Source organism: Anolis sagrei, chromosome 3 (genome assembly GCF_037176765.1).
Source record: "Anolis sagrei isolate rAnoSag1 chromosome 3, rAnoSag1.mat, whole genome shotgun sequence".
Lineage (NCBI taxonomy): Eukaryota > Metazoa > Chordata > Lepidosauria > Squamata > Dactyloidae > Anolis > Anolis sagrei.
Window position 1 is genome coordinate 32273074 of NC_090023.1, and position 18860 is coordinate 32291933.

At 39.0% G+C, this 18860-nt stretch overlaps 1 protein-coding gene across 1 annotated transcript in view; it reads right to left on the reverse strand.

The window, feature by feature from the left end:
* The window catches only part of SLC7A1 (solute carrier family 7 member 1), a 45882-nt gene that overhangs the window by 3249 nt on the left and 23773 nt on the right, over window positions 1-18860 (reverse strand). The window contains exons 3-10 of the mRNA XM_060770877.2: window positions 16547-16705; window positions 14747-14900; window positions 10278-10396; window positions 7583-7805; window positions 6506-6645; window positions 4630-4732; window positions 4149-4360; window positions 1970-2136 (exon numbers count right to left, since the gene is read on the reverse strand). Of these exons, the coding sequence (XP_060626860.1) occupies window positions 1970-2136; window positions 4149-4360; window positions 4630-4732; window positions 6506-6645; window positions 7583-7805; window positions 10278-10396; window positions 14747-14900; window positions 16547-16705 (1277 nt within the window). The remainder of the gene's footprint in view (window positions 1-1969; window positions 2137-4148; window positions 4361-4629; window positions 4733-6505; window positions 6646-7582; window positions 7806-10277; window positions 10397-14746; window positions 14901-16546; window positions 16706-18860) is intronic.

The window sequence follows — 18860 nt, forward strand, 5'->3', positions numbered from 1 at the left end:
TGCATAGCAGAAAGTTGGATTGGATGGCTTTTGTGGTGTCTTCTAACTTTTGTGACTGAAATGATGAAGGGTCTGGAGAATAAGTCCTATGAGGAATGGCGTAAAGAGCTGGACACGTTTAGACTTGCTGAGAGGAGACATGATAGCCATGTAAAAATATGTGAGGGGAAGTCATAGGAGAAGGGAGCAGGCTTGTTTTCTGCTACCCTGGAAACTAGGACGTGGAACAATGGCTTCAAACTACAGGAAAGAAGATTCCACCTGAACATGAGGAAGAACTTCCTAACTGAGAGAGCTGTTCAGCAGTGGAACTCTCTGCCCTGGAGTGTGGTAGAGGCTCCTTCTTTGGAGTACTTTAAACAGAGGCTGGATGGCCATCTGTCGGGGATGCTTTGAATATGATTTTCCTACTTCTTGGCAGGGGATTGGACTGGATGGCCCGTGAGGTCTCTTCCAACTCTGATTCTATGATTTTTCATCTGGCATTCCTATTGTAGTTCTAGTTGTATTTTGAACTGCTGTGCAACATGTGTTTGTTTACAGGATACTTATATAATCGTACAACATGTCAACTCAGAGGTCAATCCCACTGGATTCAATGGAGTTCAAATGGGCATAGGATTGCAGCCTAGATCATTTCATTTTGCAATTTCATGATGTTTAGACTACTGCAACGCTCTCTACGTGGGGTTGCCTTTGAAGACGGCTCGGAAGCTCCAATTAGTCCAACGGTCGGCAGCCATGATACTAACTGGAGCGGAGCGCAGGGAGCGCACAACTCCTTTGCTGCACCAGCTCCACTGGCTGCCGATTTGCTACCGGGCTCAATTCAAAGTGCTGCCGTTGGCCTTTAAAGCCCTAAACGGTTCTGGCCCAACCTACCTATCCGAACGTATCTCGGCCTATCAGCCCACCAGGACCCTAAGATCTTCTGGGGAGGCCTTGCTCTCTATCCCGCCTGCTTCACAGGTGCGGCTGGCGGGGACGAGAGACAGGGCCTTTTCTGTGGTGGCCCCTCGGCTCTGGAACGCCCTTCCCATGGAGGTAAGATCAGCCTCCTCGCTGATGGTATTCCGAAAAAGACTAAAAACTTGGATGTTCAAGCAGGCATTTGGTTAATTCGGTGCAATGAATGTGTCGACTACGGATTGGTAATATGGATGATGCAATTGGACCACGATTTTAGTTAGGAGATGTATTGGATTGTGATTTATGTGAAATATTGTGTATTATGTTTTTTACGGTTTTAATTGTATACTGTGTACTGTATATTCTGTTGTAAACCGCGTTGAGTCGCCAGTTAGGCTGAAAACGGCGGTATACAAGGACAGTAAATAAATAAATAAATAAATAAATATTGCAGGCAATTTTGAAGATTTAAGAAGGAAAGAGAAAAGGTGTTGTACCTTTTAAAAATGAAGTGGTAGTAGTACTATTTGCTTCTCAGGTTACTCTTTTCTTTTTTATTTTCTTTATTATTTATTTTATAATATTAATCAGGACCCTCTTCGGGATGAAAAGGGTATTGTAGGGGGTTTTGGGGAGGGGGGCAGTTGGTTCTTTGGTGTTTCATAGTAAGAAGAACCAAATAGTTTATTTTTTAAGATGCAGAATAATGGGATGATTTGGTCATACTGAAAGACTGTAATGAGTGCCAAAAGACAATGGCAACTGCACATATCCCCTGATTGTCTGCTACAAAGTACAGACAGACTGTATGTCAGAAGAAAGGAAAGAAAAAGGAGTATCCAGGACTGCTGAAGGTCAGGATTGAGGTGCATTCAGCCAATCTGCGTGGGAAAGTTTGTTCTGCATCTTCACCCTCTTTCCACCAACTAATTCCTGACCTTCTGGCAAGAGCAGGCTAAACTCTGATTAATCTCTTGCTTTCCTACATGGAGCCAAAAAAAAAGGCTTAAGATTATTTTCCCCATTCCTCCATCATAAATCTTTCTTTGAAACCACCTGCCTTAAATGAGAGCTTGGTTTTGCTTTCAGGTTGTCTCCAAATAACCACTGTGCAAATTAAGCAAAGGAGGAAAACTATAACAAGGAGGGTAATAGCCCACGTTCTGCCACTTATCAAAGCGTCTTTGCCAAGGACAGTCAAGCTGCAGAAGGTGACGATAAGAAAACCTGAAAAAGAGATACACAAAAAACACTGGTTTTACTAAAACAGAGAAGGAGAAGCACAAAAACAAATGTGTTACAAAGTTTAAAGGACTAATGATCTCAAAGACTGAGAGTGCTAAGAGTGTTTGGCGATGTACAATGACCAAGTGCTATAAATTAGAACTGTCTTATCTCCAGATATTTCACTGAGCACTATATGCTTCTTCTAAGATGCCCAAAACCTCATCTAGAGGGTGAATCTACTGCTTTATGTAAAGGATTATTGCATGTCACTCCCAACAAATAAATAACCCAAATGCAGACATACAGGGGAAGCAAAATCATTTTAAAAGCCAAGCAGTAAAGCATAAGGAAAAATAAAACAGCCGCAAACCAATGTAAGGATGCAACCCCTAGGGATGATAATTGCAATGTATTGAGAGCACAGAAAGGAAGGGATCCCTGCTTTTATAGTACTGAAAATAATTATACTTTTGGTTAATTTTCCCCCTCATTTGCTCATTTTATTTTAATTCACTTGGCACAGCCTTCCCCAAGCTGAAACTCTGCAAATGAGATGAAAGTCTACACCAATGTTTCTCAAACTCTGCTCCTCTAGGTGTTTTGAGCTCCCAGAATTCTCAGATAGCTTATCAGTTGTTAGGAATTGTGGGAGCTGAAATCCATAACATTTGGAGGAGCACAGTTTGAGAAACATTGTTCTATAACCATCCTTAGCCAGGAAGGTAAAAGGGGATTATGGAACTATATTTAATACATTTGAAAGAAATCAGAGAGAGAAAGATTGACTCAATATTAACACAGACTACAAAATATGCTGGTGCAGTTGGTACAATCATAGTTTTGTCCTGCATCACTTAAGTCCAGACGATCTGAAAGACCACAACTCCCCACATAAACTTGCCAAAGTTTTAAGATCCTAACGTGAGAGCTTTGTCTCAGTCCACCACTGTCATAGTACTTCCTGGTAGCTGCTCCACGATAGACCAGATTGCCCCCACTCTGCACTGTTTTCCTTCTCAAGGAAGGTAAGATCTGTATTTCAACTAACCTTTAGATTAACTGGTTATGCAGATAGGGCTTTTGGGTGTGTGTGTGCTATATATATTTATCCTTATTGTTATGTTTTAAAATGTTTTTATAGCATTTAAAATTAGTGTTATTTCAATACAATAAATTAATTATTTTAAATGTTTAACTGTTTTCATTGAAACAGATTCCTATCTCTGTTCCTCAGTGTTGACCTGCTGTGTTAACTTATAGGTTATTAATACATCCAATATTATTCTAAAGTTAATCCACAGAGATGAAGGATTTCTCTAGACACAACTGCATGCCTTCTCCATGCATGACGCCTCATAAACATGAAATACCCCATCCCCAAAAAATTAAATGGCAAACAGGTGTGCATAGAAGGCTCTCTCAAGATATGTCTGGGAGAAATTGGGGAGGGGAGATCCAAAAGGAAGAAAAATGGAGAGATTATCATGACCAATTAATTACACCCTTAATGACGAATATCAGATTTAACTCAGAATTTATGATGCCATACAGTTTTCATCCTCCAAAATACTAAACACAAATGTTCTGGAGTACGCCTATTCTTTCATGTCTCGTCCACAGTGATTGCAAGTCCATTGACCAGTGTAATGCTATGCTTTCATATAGCAATTGAAAGCTATAGAGCTAGCTGAGAGTCAAAATATGAGTTAATTACCATTAGACCAAGATAGGTCCAACAGAAAATCCTATGGAAAACTACGAAATACCAAAAGTTACTGGCCCCAATATTAAACAAACTACAATACTTAATTTCATGGGAGGAGACTTGGGATTTTTAAAAAGGCAGAGGCAGCCATATGTCACTTACAATATAAGACAAATTTTACTTGTCCTGATACACAAAAAGGTATAAGAAGGAATCATTCCGTACAAATCCAATGTACCAGAAAAAAACTCCACAATTTAACAGCCACTACTCCCATGGAATTAATAGGCCAGGGTGCAGCTCTTACCTATAATGCAGGAAGAAACATTCACTATAAACCCAGAGAGTTTGGAAGGATCAGTATTTTGAGGGAAGACAACAGCTTTTAAGGAATACTTCTCCTCTTCTTCAGGTAGAAACCCAGTCTGAGATTCACTTGTGCTGACAGATTCGTTATTATCTACTTCATCATTTGTACTAGCCATCTGGTATGCCAAGTTAGGCTGTTCAGGCTGATACCTAAGAGAAAATGAAACAGAAAACACTGAGTGCCATTGCAAAACTTGTAGCCACAATGAAGGCTCCTTCTGAGCATCGTCAGCCCCAAAAGGAAAGCTGATCAAACATCATCCTGCCTTTCTGGACCAAAAACTACTCAGCATTCCCAAATGCTGAGTAGTTTTTGATACTAACAAAAAGGACACATTTCTGGAAGAAGCAGTTGAGAACAACCAGAATATTCAAACACTATTTTCTTCTCCAATGTAACACAAAATAGTTGTTCATACCTCAATACTAACACACAGGCAGCCACCAAGGAGTAAGCTAGGAGTGTTCCAATGGACATCAGATCCACAAGATCCTTGAGATCCAAGAGAAAAGCCATAACAGCTGGAGGGAGAGAAAAACATGGCTAAGTGGCAAGAGATTTTTTTATCATACTGAACACTGCTTAACTGTTATAGTTGAATCCTCATTCACATTTCTGCTTCTGTCAGCCCCAGTGACAAAAACTGCTTTAATTTCTCTTTTTGGCAGAATAAAGACTGACAAAATAGTTGAGAGGAATTCTGTGTGTCTTTGTTTTAGACCTGCCCATTTTTAGAAGACAGAAAATCTGTATTAATTCTAAAATAAAATGCAATCACATACAATCATATTTCAATTTGTAAAACTTTTGTTTGAAGAATAGCTACAAACATTCTGAGTATCACAGCACTAGGCTTATTGGAATTGCTGATTTAGCAAATAGTTATTTTATTATTGATGAGCTGGGCACACCTTGATGGGAAGAGTATGAGTCAACATTATAGGAGGACCAGGCCAGTTGTGCTTTCAAGTCAGGAGCAGAGCTAACATATGAATAGGCAACAAGAAAGAGCCAAGTATGATAGGGAGGAAAAGGAAATACTACAGAATATTTCAGTCTCCCTAAGCCAAGGGAGATCAACCATACAATCATAGAGCTGAAGAGACTTAATGGGCCATCCAGTCCAACCCCCTGCCAAGAATCAGGAAAATAGCATCCAAAGTACCCCCAACAGATGGCCATCCAGCCTATTTAAAAGCCTCCAAAGAAAAAGCCTCCACTACACTCCGGCTCTCACAGTTAGGAAGTTCTTCTTAATGTTCAGATGGAATCTCCTCTTCTGTAATTTGAAGCCATTGTTCTGCATCCTAGTCTCCAGGGCAGCAGAAAAAAAGCTTGCTCTCTCCTTCCTATGGCTTCCCCTCACATATTTATACATGACCATCATGTTTTCTCTTAGCCTTCACTTCTGCCAACTAAACATGCCCAGCTCTTTAAGACGCTTCTCATAGGCTTGTTCTCCAGATCCTTGGTCATTTTAGTCACCCTCCTCTGGACACATTCTAGTTTGTTCAACATCTCCCTTAAATTGCTTGGACACAGTATTCCACATGTAGTTTGACCAAGGCAGAATAGAGGGATAGAATGACATCCCTGGATCTAGACACTATACTCCTATTTATGCAGGCCAAAATCCCATTGAACCTGCAGCTCAAGGGCTGTGTGTGGCATGTAAGCACAGTAAAAGTACTGAAATTTAGAAACATCCCTGCACCTTCTTCCACTTTTCTAGAAGGGAAAGAGTCTGGACAGTACAGAGGAGCAGAGTCTGGCACTCTCTCTCACCAGAGAGTCACTGCAATTGATACCAATTTTGCTAGCCAATCTGGTACCAGTGGAACCCATAGCAGTTACAACCAATACTTGATGACAACATCACTTGGTGAATGGGCAAAAGACCAATATGTCACTTCCAATAGAAACTTGGCCCACCGTGCACTGGGCAAAAGAACTTCTAGTATTGTGCAATTCTAGTAAACCCTATTTTTAATCTATGTTTTCTCCACCAAAAGAAAAGACTGCTTTTTAAAAGCAAAAATAAAAACCAGATACCCCCAGAACTCTTCCTGTTCTGCCAGATTTTGTACTAGACAAAGCCAATCTGTTTTGTATTAGACAAAGCCAATCGTGTAACTTGCACAGGTTAAATACTTAAAGAGATTTCTCTCTTTCAATTTCTTCAACAATACAAAGGCACAGTGTCCAGATTATTTTCAAACCAGGATGTAAGATTCCCCAAACGTTTTACTAACATACACTTTGTACAAGAGATGGAGCTAGTCACTACATCTCACCTGCAACAGCACCTGAAGTTATTGTTGCTATCATTGGAGTCTTTGTCCTCTCATTAACACGAGCTAAAAACCTGAAGAGCAGCCCATCTTCCGCCATTGCATAAATAACTCGTGGCATTGGAAACATGGATCCAAGTAGACTAGAAAGAAAGGAAAGGATAAGCTATGCATAGTACACATCTTGTATAGAAAAACTCATGAATGAGATCAAAACTAAAAACCTTTCCCCACAAAAAACAATAATGTCTTCACTGGTAATATAATTTCCAAAAACATATTTTCATTATAAAATAAACACAACCAATATCATTATAGAAAGCAGACAAAAGTCATTAATCAGAAATTAAGGGAGAAAGATAATACAAAAATTTGCCATTCTGGTATTGTGAGAAATAGATGTTTCTCCTTCCTAACAATTAAAGCTGGAATTCCAAAAAACCTGTGCAAATTTCACATCCTCTTCTCAGAAGAGCTGGCAAAACAGGAACGTAAAGCTTCTGAATTTAAATAGTATTCACAAGGTGCAAATTGATACATGGAAATTAACCAGGCTTGAGACACCTGCCATCTGTCTGCTGTACAACTTGAGAAAACACCTTCTACCAATCAAACCACAGGCCTTCTATTCAGTAGGTGTTCCCATCTATAGTTCAGAAGACCACAGGTCTTCTATTCAGCAGTTCTTCCCATCCCAGTGCTCTCTAGATAAATCGAACACCAATCACAGAGCCCATGATGACTGGAGGACTTGGCTGTGCTGTGTACTCATAGGTAACAATTAACCCAGGATTTTAGATAGGTGTTCTTTCTCCAGCTCTACTGGAGATAGCAGGTGTTGAACCTGGTATCTTTCACATGCAAGGAACATGCTCTATCAGTGAACTACATATTTCCCCCTAAAATGGAAGGGATTTTTTAAAAAATCACCCACTCTTCTCTCTTCCCATTCCCATATATTAATTCTGAGAGCAAACACAATCAAATATCATTAGGCCTTCTGGTATCCATATTTTAAAACATGAAAAGTGCAATGCAAACCTTTACTGAGAAAGTACAAAGGAAGCCAGAGTACCTTACCTTGTAGAAAGGGCGCAAAGAGAGCCAACAGCCACTGCATAGTTTGCACCTTCCCACCCCACATGCTTAAAAGCAACTGGCAATGGGCTATTTTTGTCCAGCAGGTAGTAAGGCATCATAAGAGTAAGAGCAGCCGATACGCCAAAGTATGCAACAAAGCAGATCAGAAGTGATGCCACAATCCCTATTGGAATGGCTTTCTGCGGATTTTTTACTTCCTCACCTACAAAAAAGAATGCAACACAAAAACATATGATTACAAAACACAAATAATGAATAGGGTAATTGTTTCCTTTCCAACAGCAAAATGCCAAGAGATATTTTCCTCCAGTGCTGTAATGCGAGCAAGGGAACTTAATCCTATTTCCTTCATTACACTCAAGGAAGGCTGCAACAGTATTCAATTGTAATCTGTTTAAAAGTTGGTCATCGATCGTTTCACTCTCAAATGTATTATTGCAATGAAATAGTTTGAGTCGCTTGGAAGACATTTTCTCCCACTTTTTTGTTGCCATTAATTTCTGTTGAGATACGACTTTTAAAAAAACCAAGGCAAAATAACTTTCTGCAACATAAATCTTGAAAATAAAGTCTTGCTAGTAAAGGATATTCCATATATTTCTGGTGTTATCAAGATCCTAATACCTCAAAATATAGGAAGAAAAGAGAATCTAATCAACAGAATGTGATCTAAATATGGTTAACATTAACAACAAAGTGAATAGTGTACAGCTACTGTATATAAGGTGGTTGCCTTCTCAGCGGTTGCTCTAGAACCATATATTTTAATGGATTTTAACTGTGATTTTTAGTGCTGTTTGTGTTTAATTCTATTTCACTATTTGTATATTTGCATATTTTAAACTAGCCATCCCCTGCAACGCATTACTGTGGATATATTTCTGCACATATTTGTGTATTGGTGTGCTTGCGTACATATGTGTGTGTGGTTTTGTGCATGTGTTGTAATGTATTTTTTGTTTTTTGGCTTTTTAAGTCTCTTCTGCTGTGTTTTTCAATGGTTTTATGAGTGATGGTCACTTGTTGGCCTGATACGTGTATTGTGTCCAAATGTGATGTCATTTCGTCCAATGATTTTTGAGTTCTGTTAATCCCACAAACGAACATTATGTTTTTATTTATATAAATTGTATACTAATGCTTTTATGTCAAGCCGCTTTGAGTCCCTTTTGGGGAGATAAAGTGGGGCAGCAATAATAATAATAATACACATGGTTCCTAATTACATTTACATATCATGTTAATAGCTATGATATGTGCCATGACAGTTACCATATCTGAAAATGGTTTCTCAAATTCAGTACAGGAAAATTGCAGTTGTGTAGATATTAGATTGCACCTCTCAACACCCTCTTACAGTAACTATGTTGACTGATGCAAAAGCCAGAAATTGCTCACTAACGCTTTGGTTCAATATCAGTTCATCAAACAGCATACAGGCAGTCCCTGAGTTACAAACATCTGACTCACAAATGACTCACAGTTAAGAACGGGGGTGAGAAAACAGAAAATGAGGGGAAATCTACCCCTAAAAAGGGAAATTCACTCCTTAAAGAGTTATCATGGGGAAAAGGTGTCTTCACTAAAGCTTTCTCATCAACCCTTGTTTCCACAACAAGCCAATTTTTTGAATGATCACAGGGACACAAGTAAGATGAATCTTCTGAACAGTGACACAGAAAGCAAAACAAATGCCACAGGAGTGTTCACACCTCCCCTATATTTGGTTGGAGTTACAGTTTAAAAATGTACCTGTTCCAACTTACATACACATTCAACTTAAGAACAAGCCTAAAGAAGCTATCTTGTTTGTAACCTAGGGGCTGTCTGTATTTTTTTAAGTAAATGAACTTCTATCCCAGTGAAATATATCTTTATTTATCTTGATCAACAAGATAAATTGAGAAAGGATTTCAGTACTGCAGTTATTACAAATAGGGCACCAATTTATTTATTTATTTATTTATTTACTGCGCTTATATACCGCAATTCTCAGCCCAAGGGCGACTCATTGCGGTGTAGCACATGAAAAAACAAGTGCAAATTACAAAACATAGTGCAAAATAATCTACAATTCATCATTATCAGAAAAACATCTTATCAAAACATCAACATTACTACAAAATTTCTACTAACATTTTTTTCACCAACATTTTTTATACTTTTTACTAGCCAACATATTTTAAAACATACTGCTTCTACCTATCAAGTGTTTGTCTATTTCACAAACTGAAACAATAGAAATGCAGAGATTGTTCTCTTCCCAAGCACTAAGTGATTTGAAGCAGGAGTGGTTGTTCTTTACATAAATTATCTCATTAAGAGAACTTGTCACCTTCACTCAGGATTGTTAAAAGGGCTCTGAAGCACTATTAATTTGCTCTAGTGTGTAAATGTATCATCATTTAGTCAAGAAGAGCAATTATTCAGAAACTAGACATTCAACGAAAAAACGTTTCATTGTCATCTGCACTTCTACAGAGATGTTACCAATCACTGATGCCAACAAAGTGTAGTGCTAATGGAAAAGGGGCAGGAAGAGTGCTGGGATTTTGTTTTAGTACCTATTCCCTGACTCCATTAACCAATTTTCTCCATGATCAGTAGCATACAAAGGCTGCCCACTGGTGGGCAGATTTTAGAACAGAACAGCATTTGGTACCTATGAACTTACCTGTGGTGGCAATGCAGTCAAATCCTACAAATGCATAAAAGCATGTTGCTGCTCCTGAGAGGACTCCAGAGAAGCCAAAGGGCATAAACCCACCAACACCATACTGTTCCTGTGTGCCACTGGAAAAACAGTAGCAAGATATCAGATGTTATTCTGTTTAACAAAACTAGCCAAATCAATGAACATACAGTATTTTGTAACACAATGATACATTCAAGTGGGATTATTTCATCCATGGGACTCATGGTCGTGATATCTGTTTCACTACCTTAACGTCTTTCACAGAATTCTGAGAATCAGTTTAGTGGGGATGCCAAGATCACTCTGTCTCCCAGAATTTCCTGGAGGGATTGGCTGTTAGAAAAAACTTGCCAGTAGTCATGGGCCTGAAATTTGTTCCATTCGTTTCATTCATGTTTCCTTTTCGTTCTGTCCATTCGGATGGCACAAAACGGAAAGGTCCCTTCTGAAACGAAAATGCAATCGATATGAAAGGCAGGCAGGCCGTCCAGCTTTTTGGATGGATTGTGTGGGGCCTGGCTGGGCATGCAGGCGAGCACCAAGTAAGGAGCACATAGGCCGGAAAGCCTGCACCCATAGGCCCAAACCACCCAGGCCGACGGCTTTGGACCTACACACCCGGGTCTCTCAGGGCCTGCAGCCGAGTAAGGAACAGTCCTTGCCCGATGCTGGCCCTGAGAAGCCCAGGTGCATAGGCCCAAAAACTGCACCCTTAGGCCTGGGCAGTTTAGGTGCAGGCTTTCCTGCCTACGTGCTCCTTACTTGCCACTCGCAGTAGAAGCCCCCTTCCCAATAATGGACCAAAAGAAAATGGATCTTTCGGCCCCAAAAACAAAAAAAACAAATATCTGGCCTCCTGATTTCAGGAGGCTCAGACAAAAATGGATCAGGGGCCCCACCGAAAGCTGGGACACGAAATGGATCAAGGTAAGTCCTGAATGCACATGACTACTTGCCAGTGCAATCTTATACATTTCTATGCGGCAATTACTGATATACACCTTGTTCCTTTAAAATACTCAGTTTTCATTCTGTTAAGTAACAAAAGACAATGTTGTTATCTTTAGTTATAAGAACCACATTCAAATTCGATTTTAAAAAAATACTGAGTTCGGTTTACTTATTTCAGAAATATTACTTTGGAGAGTATTCACTAGTTAAGATCACTTTTTGTTTTCTTTCTCAAAAAGTAAAACTAAATTTGTAAGCAAACATATTGCATTAATCTGAGAAACAATTAGCTGTTATTCTGAGTGATATTTCCAAATCTGCTCCCCCATAAACAGGTATAGGATTGCAATGTAAGGCACTGCTCAAATGTGTACCCAAACATTTTGAACTCCACCAAAAAAATCTGTAGATTTGAGAACACCACAGCACAAAGGCTATAACATTTTAAGCATACATATAAATGAGATTGCTCAAATAAAACAGATACAGTTTAGAAACACAATCCTTTAATCTATTTTTATTGTTGAAATACCTTAGCTTCATTTAGGAAGTAACAAAATGTTAGATGTCTTTAAATGCTTTTTAGTCCTTTGTTATTAAATGAAACACAGCTTTGAACTTTAAAAAGAAAATTATAAGCCTATAACCACAGTCTGGTTTTCTAGAGGCATTATTGGCCGAGGGATAAGGAGTTGCAACACCTAAAGCCGAAGTCTACAAACAGCAGTATACCTACACCAAAAAGATACAAGTTTCAGAAGGCCTTAGCTTGGATCATGACTTTGTACTGAAAATGTCCTAAGAATTTCAGCCTGCCAACATCTTCACAAGCAGATCCAAAGTAATCACATAAATCAGCCAGTGCAATTTGAGCCAATTGGGCTGAAAGTTTTTGTGAGCTTCTTCATTTCTTACTTAATGGTGCAGTTCCTTAATTTCATGCTACACAGACCATGTGAGATACAAATTGTTCATGTTAAACAAGACTAACCTGCAAAAACAATATCAGTTCTTGTTGCACCTAAAATGAACAGTCAGATTCAAAGTGTCACAAGACACCCCCCTTTTTTTTTCTTTTTCTTTTTTTTTTTTTTTTTGCTCCAAGAGACTGTATCTCTGGAAATTCTGTCTTTTTCAATGTCCACTTTCCTCTTCTATTCTTTTTTTTCCCCCAAATACTGTATAGGTAAGTTTAAGTATGGAGTTGTAGCAGGAGCAAGAGAGTGCATTTAGACATGTCCAAGCTATCAGTAAAAGATGTAGTAAAATATAGGAAGTGGAGCAGGCATGGGCAAACTAAGGCCCAGGGGCCGGAAGCAGCCCCCTGGGTGCTTACCTCAGGCCCTGCATATTTTCCCTGTTCTCTCAGCATAAGGACGCAGTGGCTCACCGCATCCTTATGCAGAAAAAACGGGGGAGGAAGGCACGCTGCAGCTGAGAGCCCTCTGGAGAGCTCTCAGCCATCGTGTCTCTCCCTCCTCCTGGCATAAGAACAGCGTAAGCAGTCCTGTCCTTATGCCAGGAGGATGGCTCGAGGAAGGCATGCAGTGGTTGAGAGCCCTCTAGAGTGCTCTTAGACGTTGTCTGTTTTGCCCTCCTGCCAGCATAATGCTGACAGGACAGCCCGAAGAGCGAGGAAAGAGTATTGGGGAGGAGGATTGGGGCAATCACCGCATGTCTTGTTTTCCTCCTGGCATAAAGATGGGGTTAGCTGCCCCATCCTTATGCCAGGAGGACAACCTGAAGATGACCCGGGCCCTCCTCCACCCTCTCCTGGCCCCGCTCTCTCCCATTTTTATTCTCTCCTGGGGCCATCCCACTTAGTGTGTGCCTGGCCACCCTCCCTCCTGGTCCTCCTGGCCAAACCCACAATGCAGCCCCAAGGCAAAAAAAAGTTCACCCATGCCTGAACTAAAGTGTCAGTAGCAACACCTACACATGACCAAACTCAGTGGTTTTTCTTCCCCTTGGTACTATTTTTAGAGACATGGTCAGAGCTCAGTGATAGAGGACATGCACTGCATCCAAATCCTAGTATCCATCCTGCTTAAAAACACTATCTGAAACCCTAGAAAAACAGTGCTAATCATATATGCCATGGTAGCGACATAGATGCTTCTTTATATCAGTTATTAAGATAACAGTACAGCACTAACATTCAAGGCAGTTCTCCAAAAATAACCAGAAAAACATCCATGACACCACAACAGACACAAGACTGGTAACCTAAAGTGCACTTCATATCTACCATAACACAGAAGCCTGTACTAATTATGGGCCTAATTCTTTCCTTGTGCTGTTTCTGAAGCTATGTGCATAAACCCAACAGGAAAGAAAGTGCTGAGAAATTATATAAGTCCCATTAAAAGAATAGTAGTAGTATAGGAAGCTTCTTTTACTGAGTCAGACCATTAGTCTACAGATTTTCTATAATAGCTGTTGTAGGCGAAAAAAAGTAATGCCACCCTCCCAGGTCTTCTGTTAAAGGAAAAGACTGGAGAAAATAGTTTATTTAAAAAAGAACCTGATCTCTTGAGATCAGGTCCAATTCCACTCAAAGCTCAGAGAAGGTGTGATCATAGAAAGCAGGCCAGTGGCCGACATCCTGAGCAAGGATAGACAAAAGGCCCTCTGTGTGGATTGCAAGGCTGGAAAAACCCTCACAATGTTGCTTAGGAGGTGGGTAAGGGAGGCGTTCTCTCTTACTGGAAATATTGCACAGATTCAGCACTGACATTTCCCCCTTCATAGCATACCACATTTTCACCTTCATAGAATACAAGCAACTTCCCAAAATAAGAGTGGTGGCTTTTATTGGCACTGAGAAAAATTATGTTATATCATACAATCAAATTTTAATCAAAACTAGGAAGTTGTTTGTTAGAATACAGCCTACATAATCCAACAGTCATCTTGGCCAGCTGTAATTTTTTAAAAAAATAACTTTTCTAACCTCACATCTAAAGAACTCACTACACCATGTTTCATTTTAGTATTATATTCATTATTACTCTCTTTAACTCCTTACAGTGGGAGAAAGGTGGGATAAAAATAAAGTTTAGAAAAATGAACAAATAAATGTGTACTGAATGATGTTGATAAAACTGAAGTCAAATTAATGGCCATTTAACATAAGAGACTGCTTCAACATGATGGTTTTAGGAGTGGATTATTCACTAGTCTGAATAGCAGTGGAGTGGCTGCTTATACAAAATCTACATGTATTTATTAGTCCGACCTATACGACCAGAATCCAAAGGTGATTGGAGATCCTAGAGTAATGGAGATTCAAATAATGTTGCAAACATCATGAAAATAGTGCTACTTACATATTCCCAATCCATGCAGAGGTATCAGTACATACAAGCCATGGCTACCCTGTAAATTGCTAGAGGCTATATTACACATGGGTCACCTTATATTCTATTAAATACACGTGTGTACACAATCCTATACATGCACATATATTCTTTTAAGCAAAATAAACTGGCACATACTTGTATTGAAGTGAGATATTTTCTGGTTGCTGCCAATTTTTTATGGATCCCTTCACAAAACCTGACACCATCACAAAGCCCAAGACAAGAACGTTGATACAGGTGAACACTTTGTTAACTACTGCAGATTCTTTCACACCAAATGTTAGAAGTCCTGCAAAAAGTATAGTGGATAATTAAAATTGTTTATTATCTGCAGCATGAAGTAAGTACAAGGTATTTTGTTTTGGCAAAGAGTAGTATCATCACCACCACCTTTCCACTGACACAAGTTGCTGTGTAGCTGATCTGTTTGCCTTTATCTATATCTACCCATGGTCAGCACATCAAGTTACCCAAAGGACAGATTCAGAAGTTATAAATTATCATGGTTTGACTATTATGATTCTGCTTCTGCATTTTGTAAGTAGCTGCATTCTGCAGTAACAATGTGCGTGAAATCACCAAAGGAACAAAACTTGAAAAACATTCCCTTTCTATTATCACAAACAATACAACAGGACACTCCTGAAACTTGGGGGCATTTTCAAAACATGATTTTCAATTAAAGAGAACTTATAAGAAAATTTGAGGCAATTTTTTTCCTTGCAGAAGCTTTGCTTTTATATCTTTATATGGTTTTATATTATATACTAAATGTTTTAATTGTATTTATTATCTGTTTTAATTGTATTTTATAATTGTGGAGACATCGAATTGTTGCCAACTGTGAACCACCCTGAGTTGCCTTCAGGCTGAGAAAGGCAGTATACAAATGTGGTAAATAATAATAATAATAAATAATAATAATCAAGGGTTGCTGTAAAGCAGATTAATTATTGTTGCCTGTACTCTGAGGCTAAAGCAAACCTATGACTCTGATTTGTCTTGAAATTATCCACAAGACCAGTTTGGCAAATGCCAAAATACACCAGAAAAAATATCAAATAACCCTTGGTTTCAAAATTCAGTACATTTTACAAGCGGCTTCGGTGACTGATCTTGTTTCTTTTTCCTCCTTGAAAATGAATTATACACTCCCTGAAGATGTTAATTTTGGTTAACATTCTGATTCTTCTAAAAACAACAGCCATCTACCAGCATGGTGGCAGTTCTGTCCTTTCAACCCCAGCCTCCTCCCGCCTAGGACACTATATGAATTGGCCAATTATACAGGCAAAGGTTAGAGCAACAAATCCACATTCTTCAACATTCAAAGATTTTCAGCCTGACAACCCCCTCCATCCAATTTCCTTTAGTACTCTGTGTTGGGAGAAAGCAGAATTGTTGCTCCCTGCCCATTTTTGGCAACTACAAGCATGAAGTGGCTGACAACAGATCTCATTCTGCAGCTGTTAGGTCAAACCTGACATCTTCAATAAACAAGAGTTTTAAAAACAAGGCTACAATAAATGAGGGTATTTTACCCTAGTAAAAAAGACAACAATAAAACTACATAAGGGCAATTAATTATCAATTTCAAAAAACCTTTCCTAAACCAGCCTTTTTTTCATTCTGATTAGACCTCTCTCTGATTGCCCAGACCTAGTTAACTGCCAGGTGGAACTCAGCACTTTTCCCCAGCCCTGCAAATTATAGTCTGGATCTGGTTATAAAAATTGGTTTTTGACCTACTGAAATAATGTTTTATACTTTATTGCTTGAATTGTTTAATTAGTTGTTATATGTTCACTTTGTTCTTAGGTATGTTTTATTGGTTAACTTGTCATTAATGGGCTTGGTCTCGCTTGTAAGCTGCCCTGAGTCCCTTTGGGGAGATGGTGGCAGGATATAAAGTTGTTGTTGTTATTTATCCCTCACCTGTCAATATTAGGATAATGACAACAGAAAAGACATCTGGGTATTTTGCCAGCACACCAGGAGCATTCATAGACATGTACTGTTGAAAGAACTTCTCGATATGCCTGCCGATTAGTTCATCAAACGTTGCACTCCATGCTCTCGCGACACTTGATGTTCCTGACAAAGAGAATTGGAAGAATTGAGACTATTCATTATTTTTATTTATACACCATCTTTATTCATCACTTCAGTGTGAGATATATAAATTATGTAAAGACACAGTTACACAAGTAACATACTGGCAAGTTCCTTGTTCATTATCTTAACAGAGGTTGGGAGGATTTGGAGAGTGTCCACGGCTGCCCAAAGTTCCAGAGCGCTACATAGGAACTATTCAAATGGCAGACCAATATGTCCTCACCTAGTACTCCAGATGTATTAAACTGTAACTCTCATTATCCCCAGACAAAATAATCAATCAGAATAGCCGAACCTATCTGGGGATACTAAGAGAGGGGAGTGGCAATAGACCAAGAAGTTAGTGGAATCATATACTGCATCCATTCACACTGTTAAGATACTCCTTCGTGTGCTTCCAACTGAAACAAAATTACACAATATACAGTGTAAGATGTTATTCCCCTTAGGTATCCTTAGTGGCACTGTACATATGAATTTCTGTGAGCAAAATGCTCACTTTCTAAAACTGCCCCACATTAAAAAGCATTACCTCACAGTCCATCACACTGATTGCAACTCACACATGCATACACGCAAATCTTTCACCAATTCATTCAGTCTTCTCAAAATTTCAACATGCTTCTCACTCCAAACTGACAACCGTTAAAGCCTTTTTAGTATGCTTGAACATCGGCTACATTTTAAAGAGAAAGATGCAAGTGTAATAGGATGCATTAAACAGTTCTTTTCCATATCAGTGTTGATCTTCAGGTAGTTGCTAAAGTTACAGTTCTAAGAAAAAACATTTTCAACAAAAACATTACATAAAAATCCAGCCCAACTATAGTTGCCATAAGAACAAGATGGTACACCATTTATGTAGTCGCGTTGTTCTGTTTAGTGCCAATTTCAGAGAATATGCAATTCAAAGAAATTGTCTCCTTGCCCAGTAAGATCTATTTCAGTGGTTCAACCAAACGTAAAGAACTTTCGTTTCCATCCATTTGCCTTCCACTTTATTCAGTGATCATAAATGCTAAATGCACATGCCAGCTGGAGAACTAAAGGAACATGATTTTGAGACTCTTTTATAGCCATAAATCCTAAGCAAATTATATCTTGACTGCCTTCCATATCAAGGGAATCTTTTCAATATCAGCTGATTCTAAATTAATGTCTTACAAAGACAATTTTAGGATGATGATTGATTGCCAGTTCAGAAATTTACCGCTTTTTCTATCATCCCCTTTGAAGGACTAAATGAACTTGCCTCACCTACAGTAAATTTTATCTTTCTGTCACCTAAAGATCTAAGTGGATTTCAACTAGCTTGAAATCATGCATAGTATCCGCTTTACCTTAATATCAATACAAACTAAATATTATGTTGGCCCTCATGTCCCTTGATTTTAAAAATATGTCTTCTTTATGTCTTGAATCTCCATATAGTATTGATCCCTTTAAGGATTCTGCATTGATATACAGAGGCTGAGATGGCATAGGGATAGATTCATTACTTAAGAAACAACCTTTACAGATAAGCCAGGAAGAAGCTAACAAAAATTTAGAGGTGGTAGCAAATAATAAATTCAGGGGTATGACCCAGAGGAATAGTTAGATCAGAAATCCCAAACACGATGCGAAACAAATGCTTTAGGTCCTCAATGAGCAAGTAATATTCCTCCACTCAAATATGGTTAACTCAATTTCAAACGTTATAGGAGCGCGGTTAGATTAGCAACAAGGCGGCAAAGTCATAGAATCACAGAGTTGGAAGAGACCTTGTGGGCCAGTCCAGTTTCTAACCCCCTGCCAAGTCAATATGAGAAGTCTGCCTAGTTGCTATATAACCATATGGATAGATTTGCTAATGCTACAGGAAGTTGTCTCAGGTCTATAAGAAACTTTTTTTATTGCTGGAGAGAGGACAACCAAGAAAAACAGGTTGCACAAAATTGCAAGTGGACAGGACTGACCAGGTCTCTTTTTCTCGGGTTTCTATTTTCCCCTCCGTTACACCTGTCCAGATTATTGGCTTTATGGCTTCAGGAACGCTGCTCTACTCATGTGGGTTCAAGTTACTCCCATAAATTCAATGGACTGTGGTAAAAAGATGGGCTGGCAACCACAGGGTTTTTTTTGTTTGTTTGTT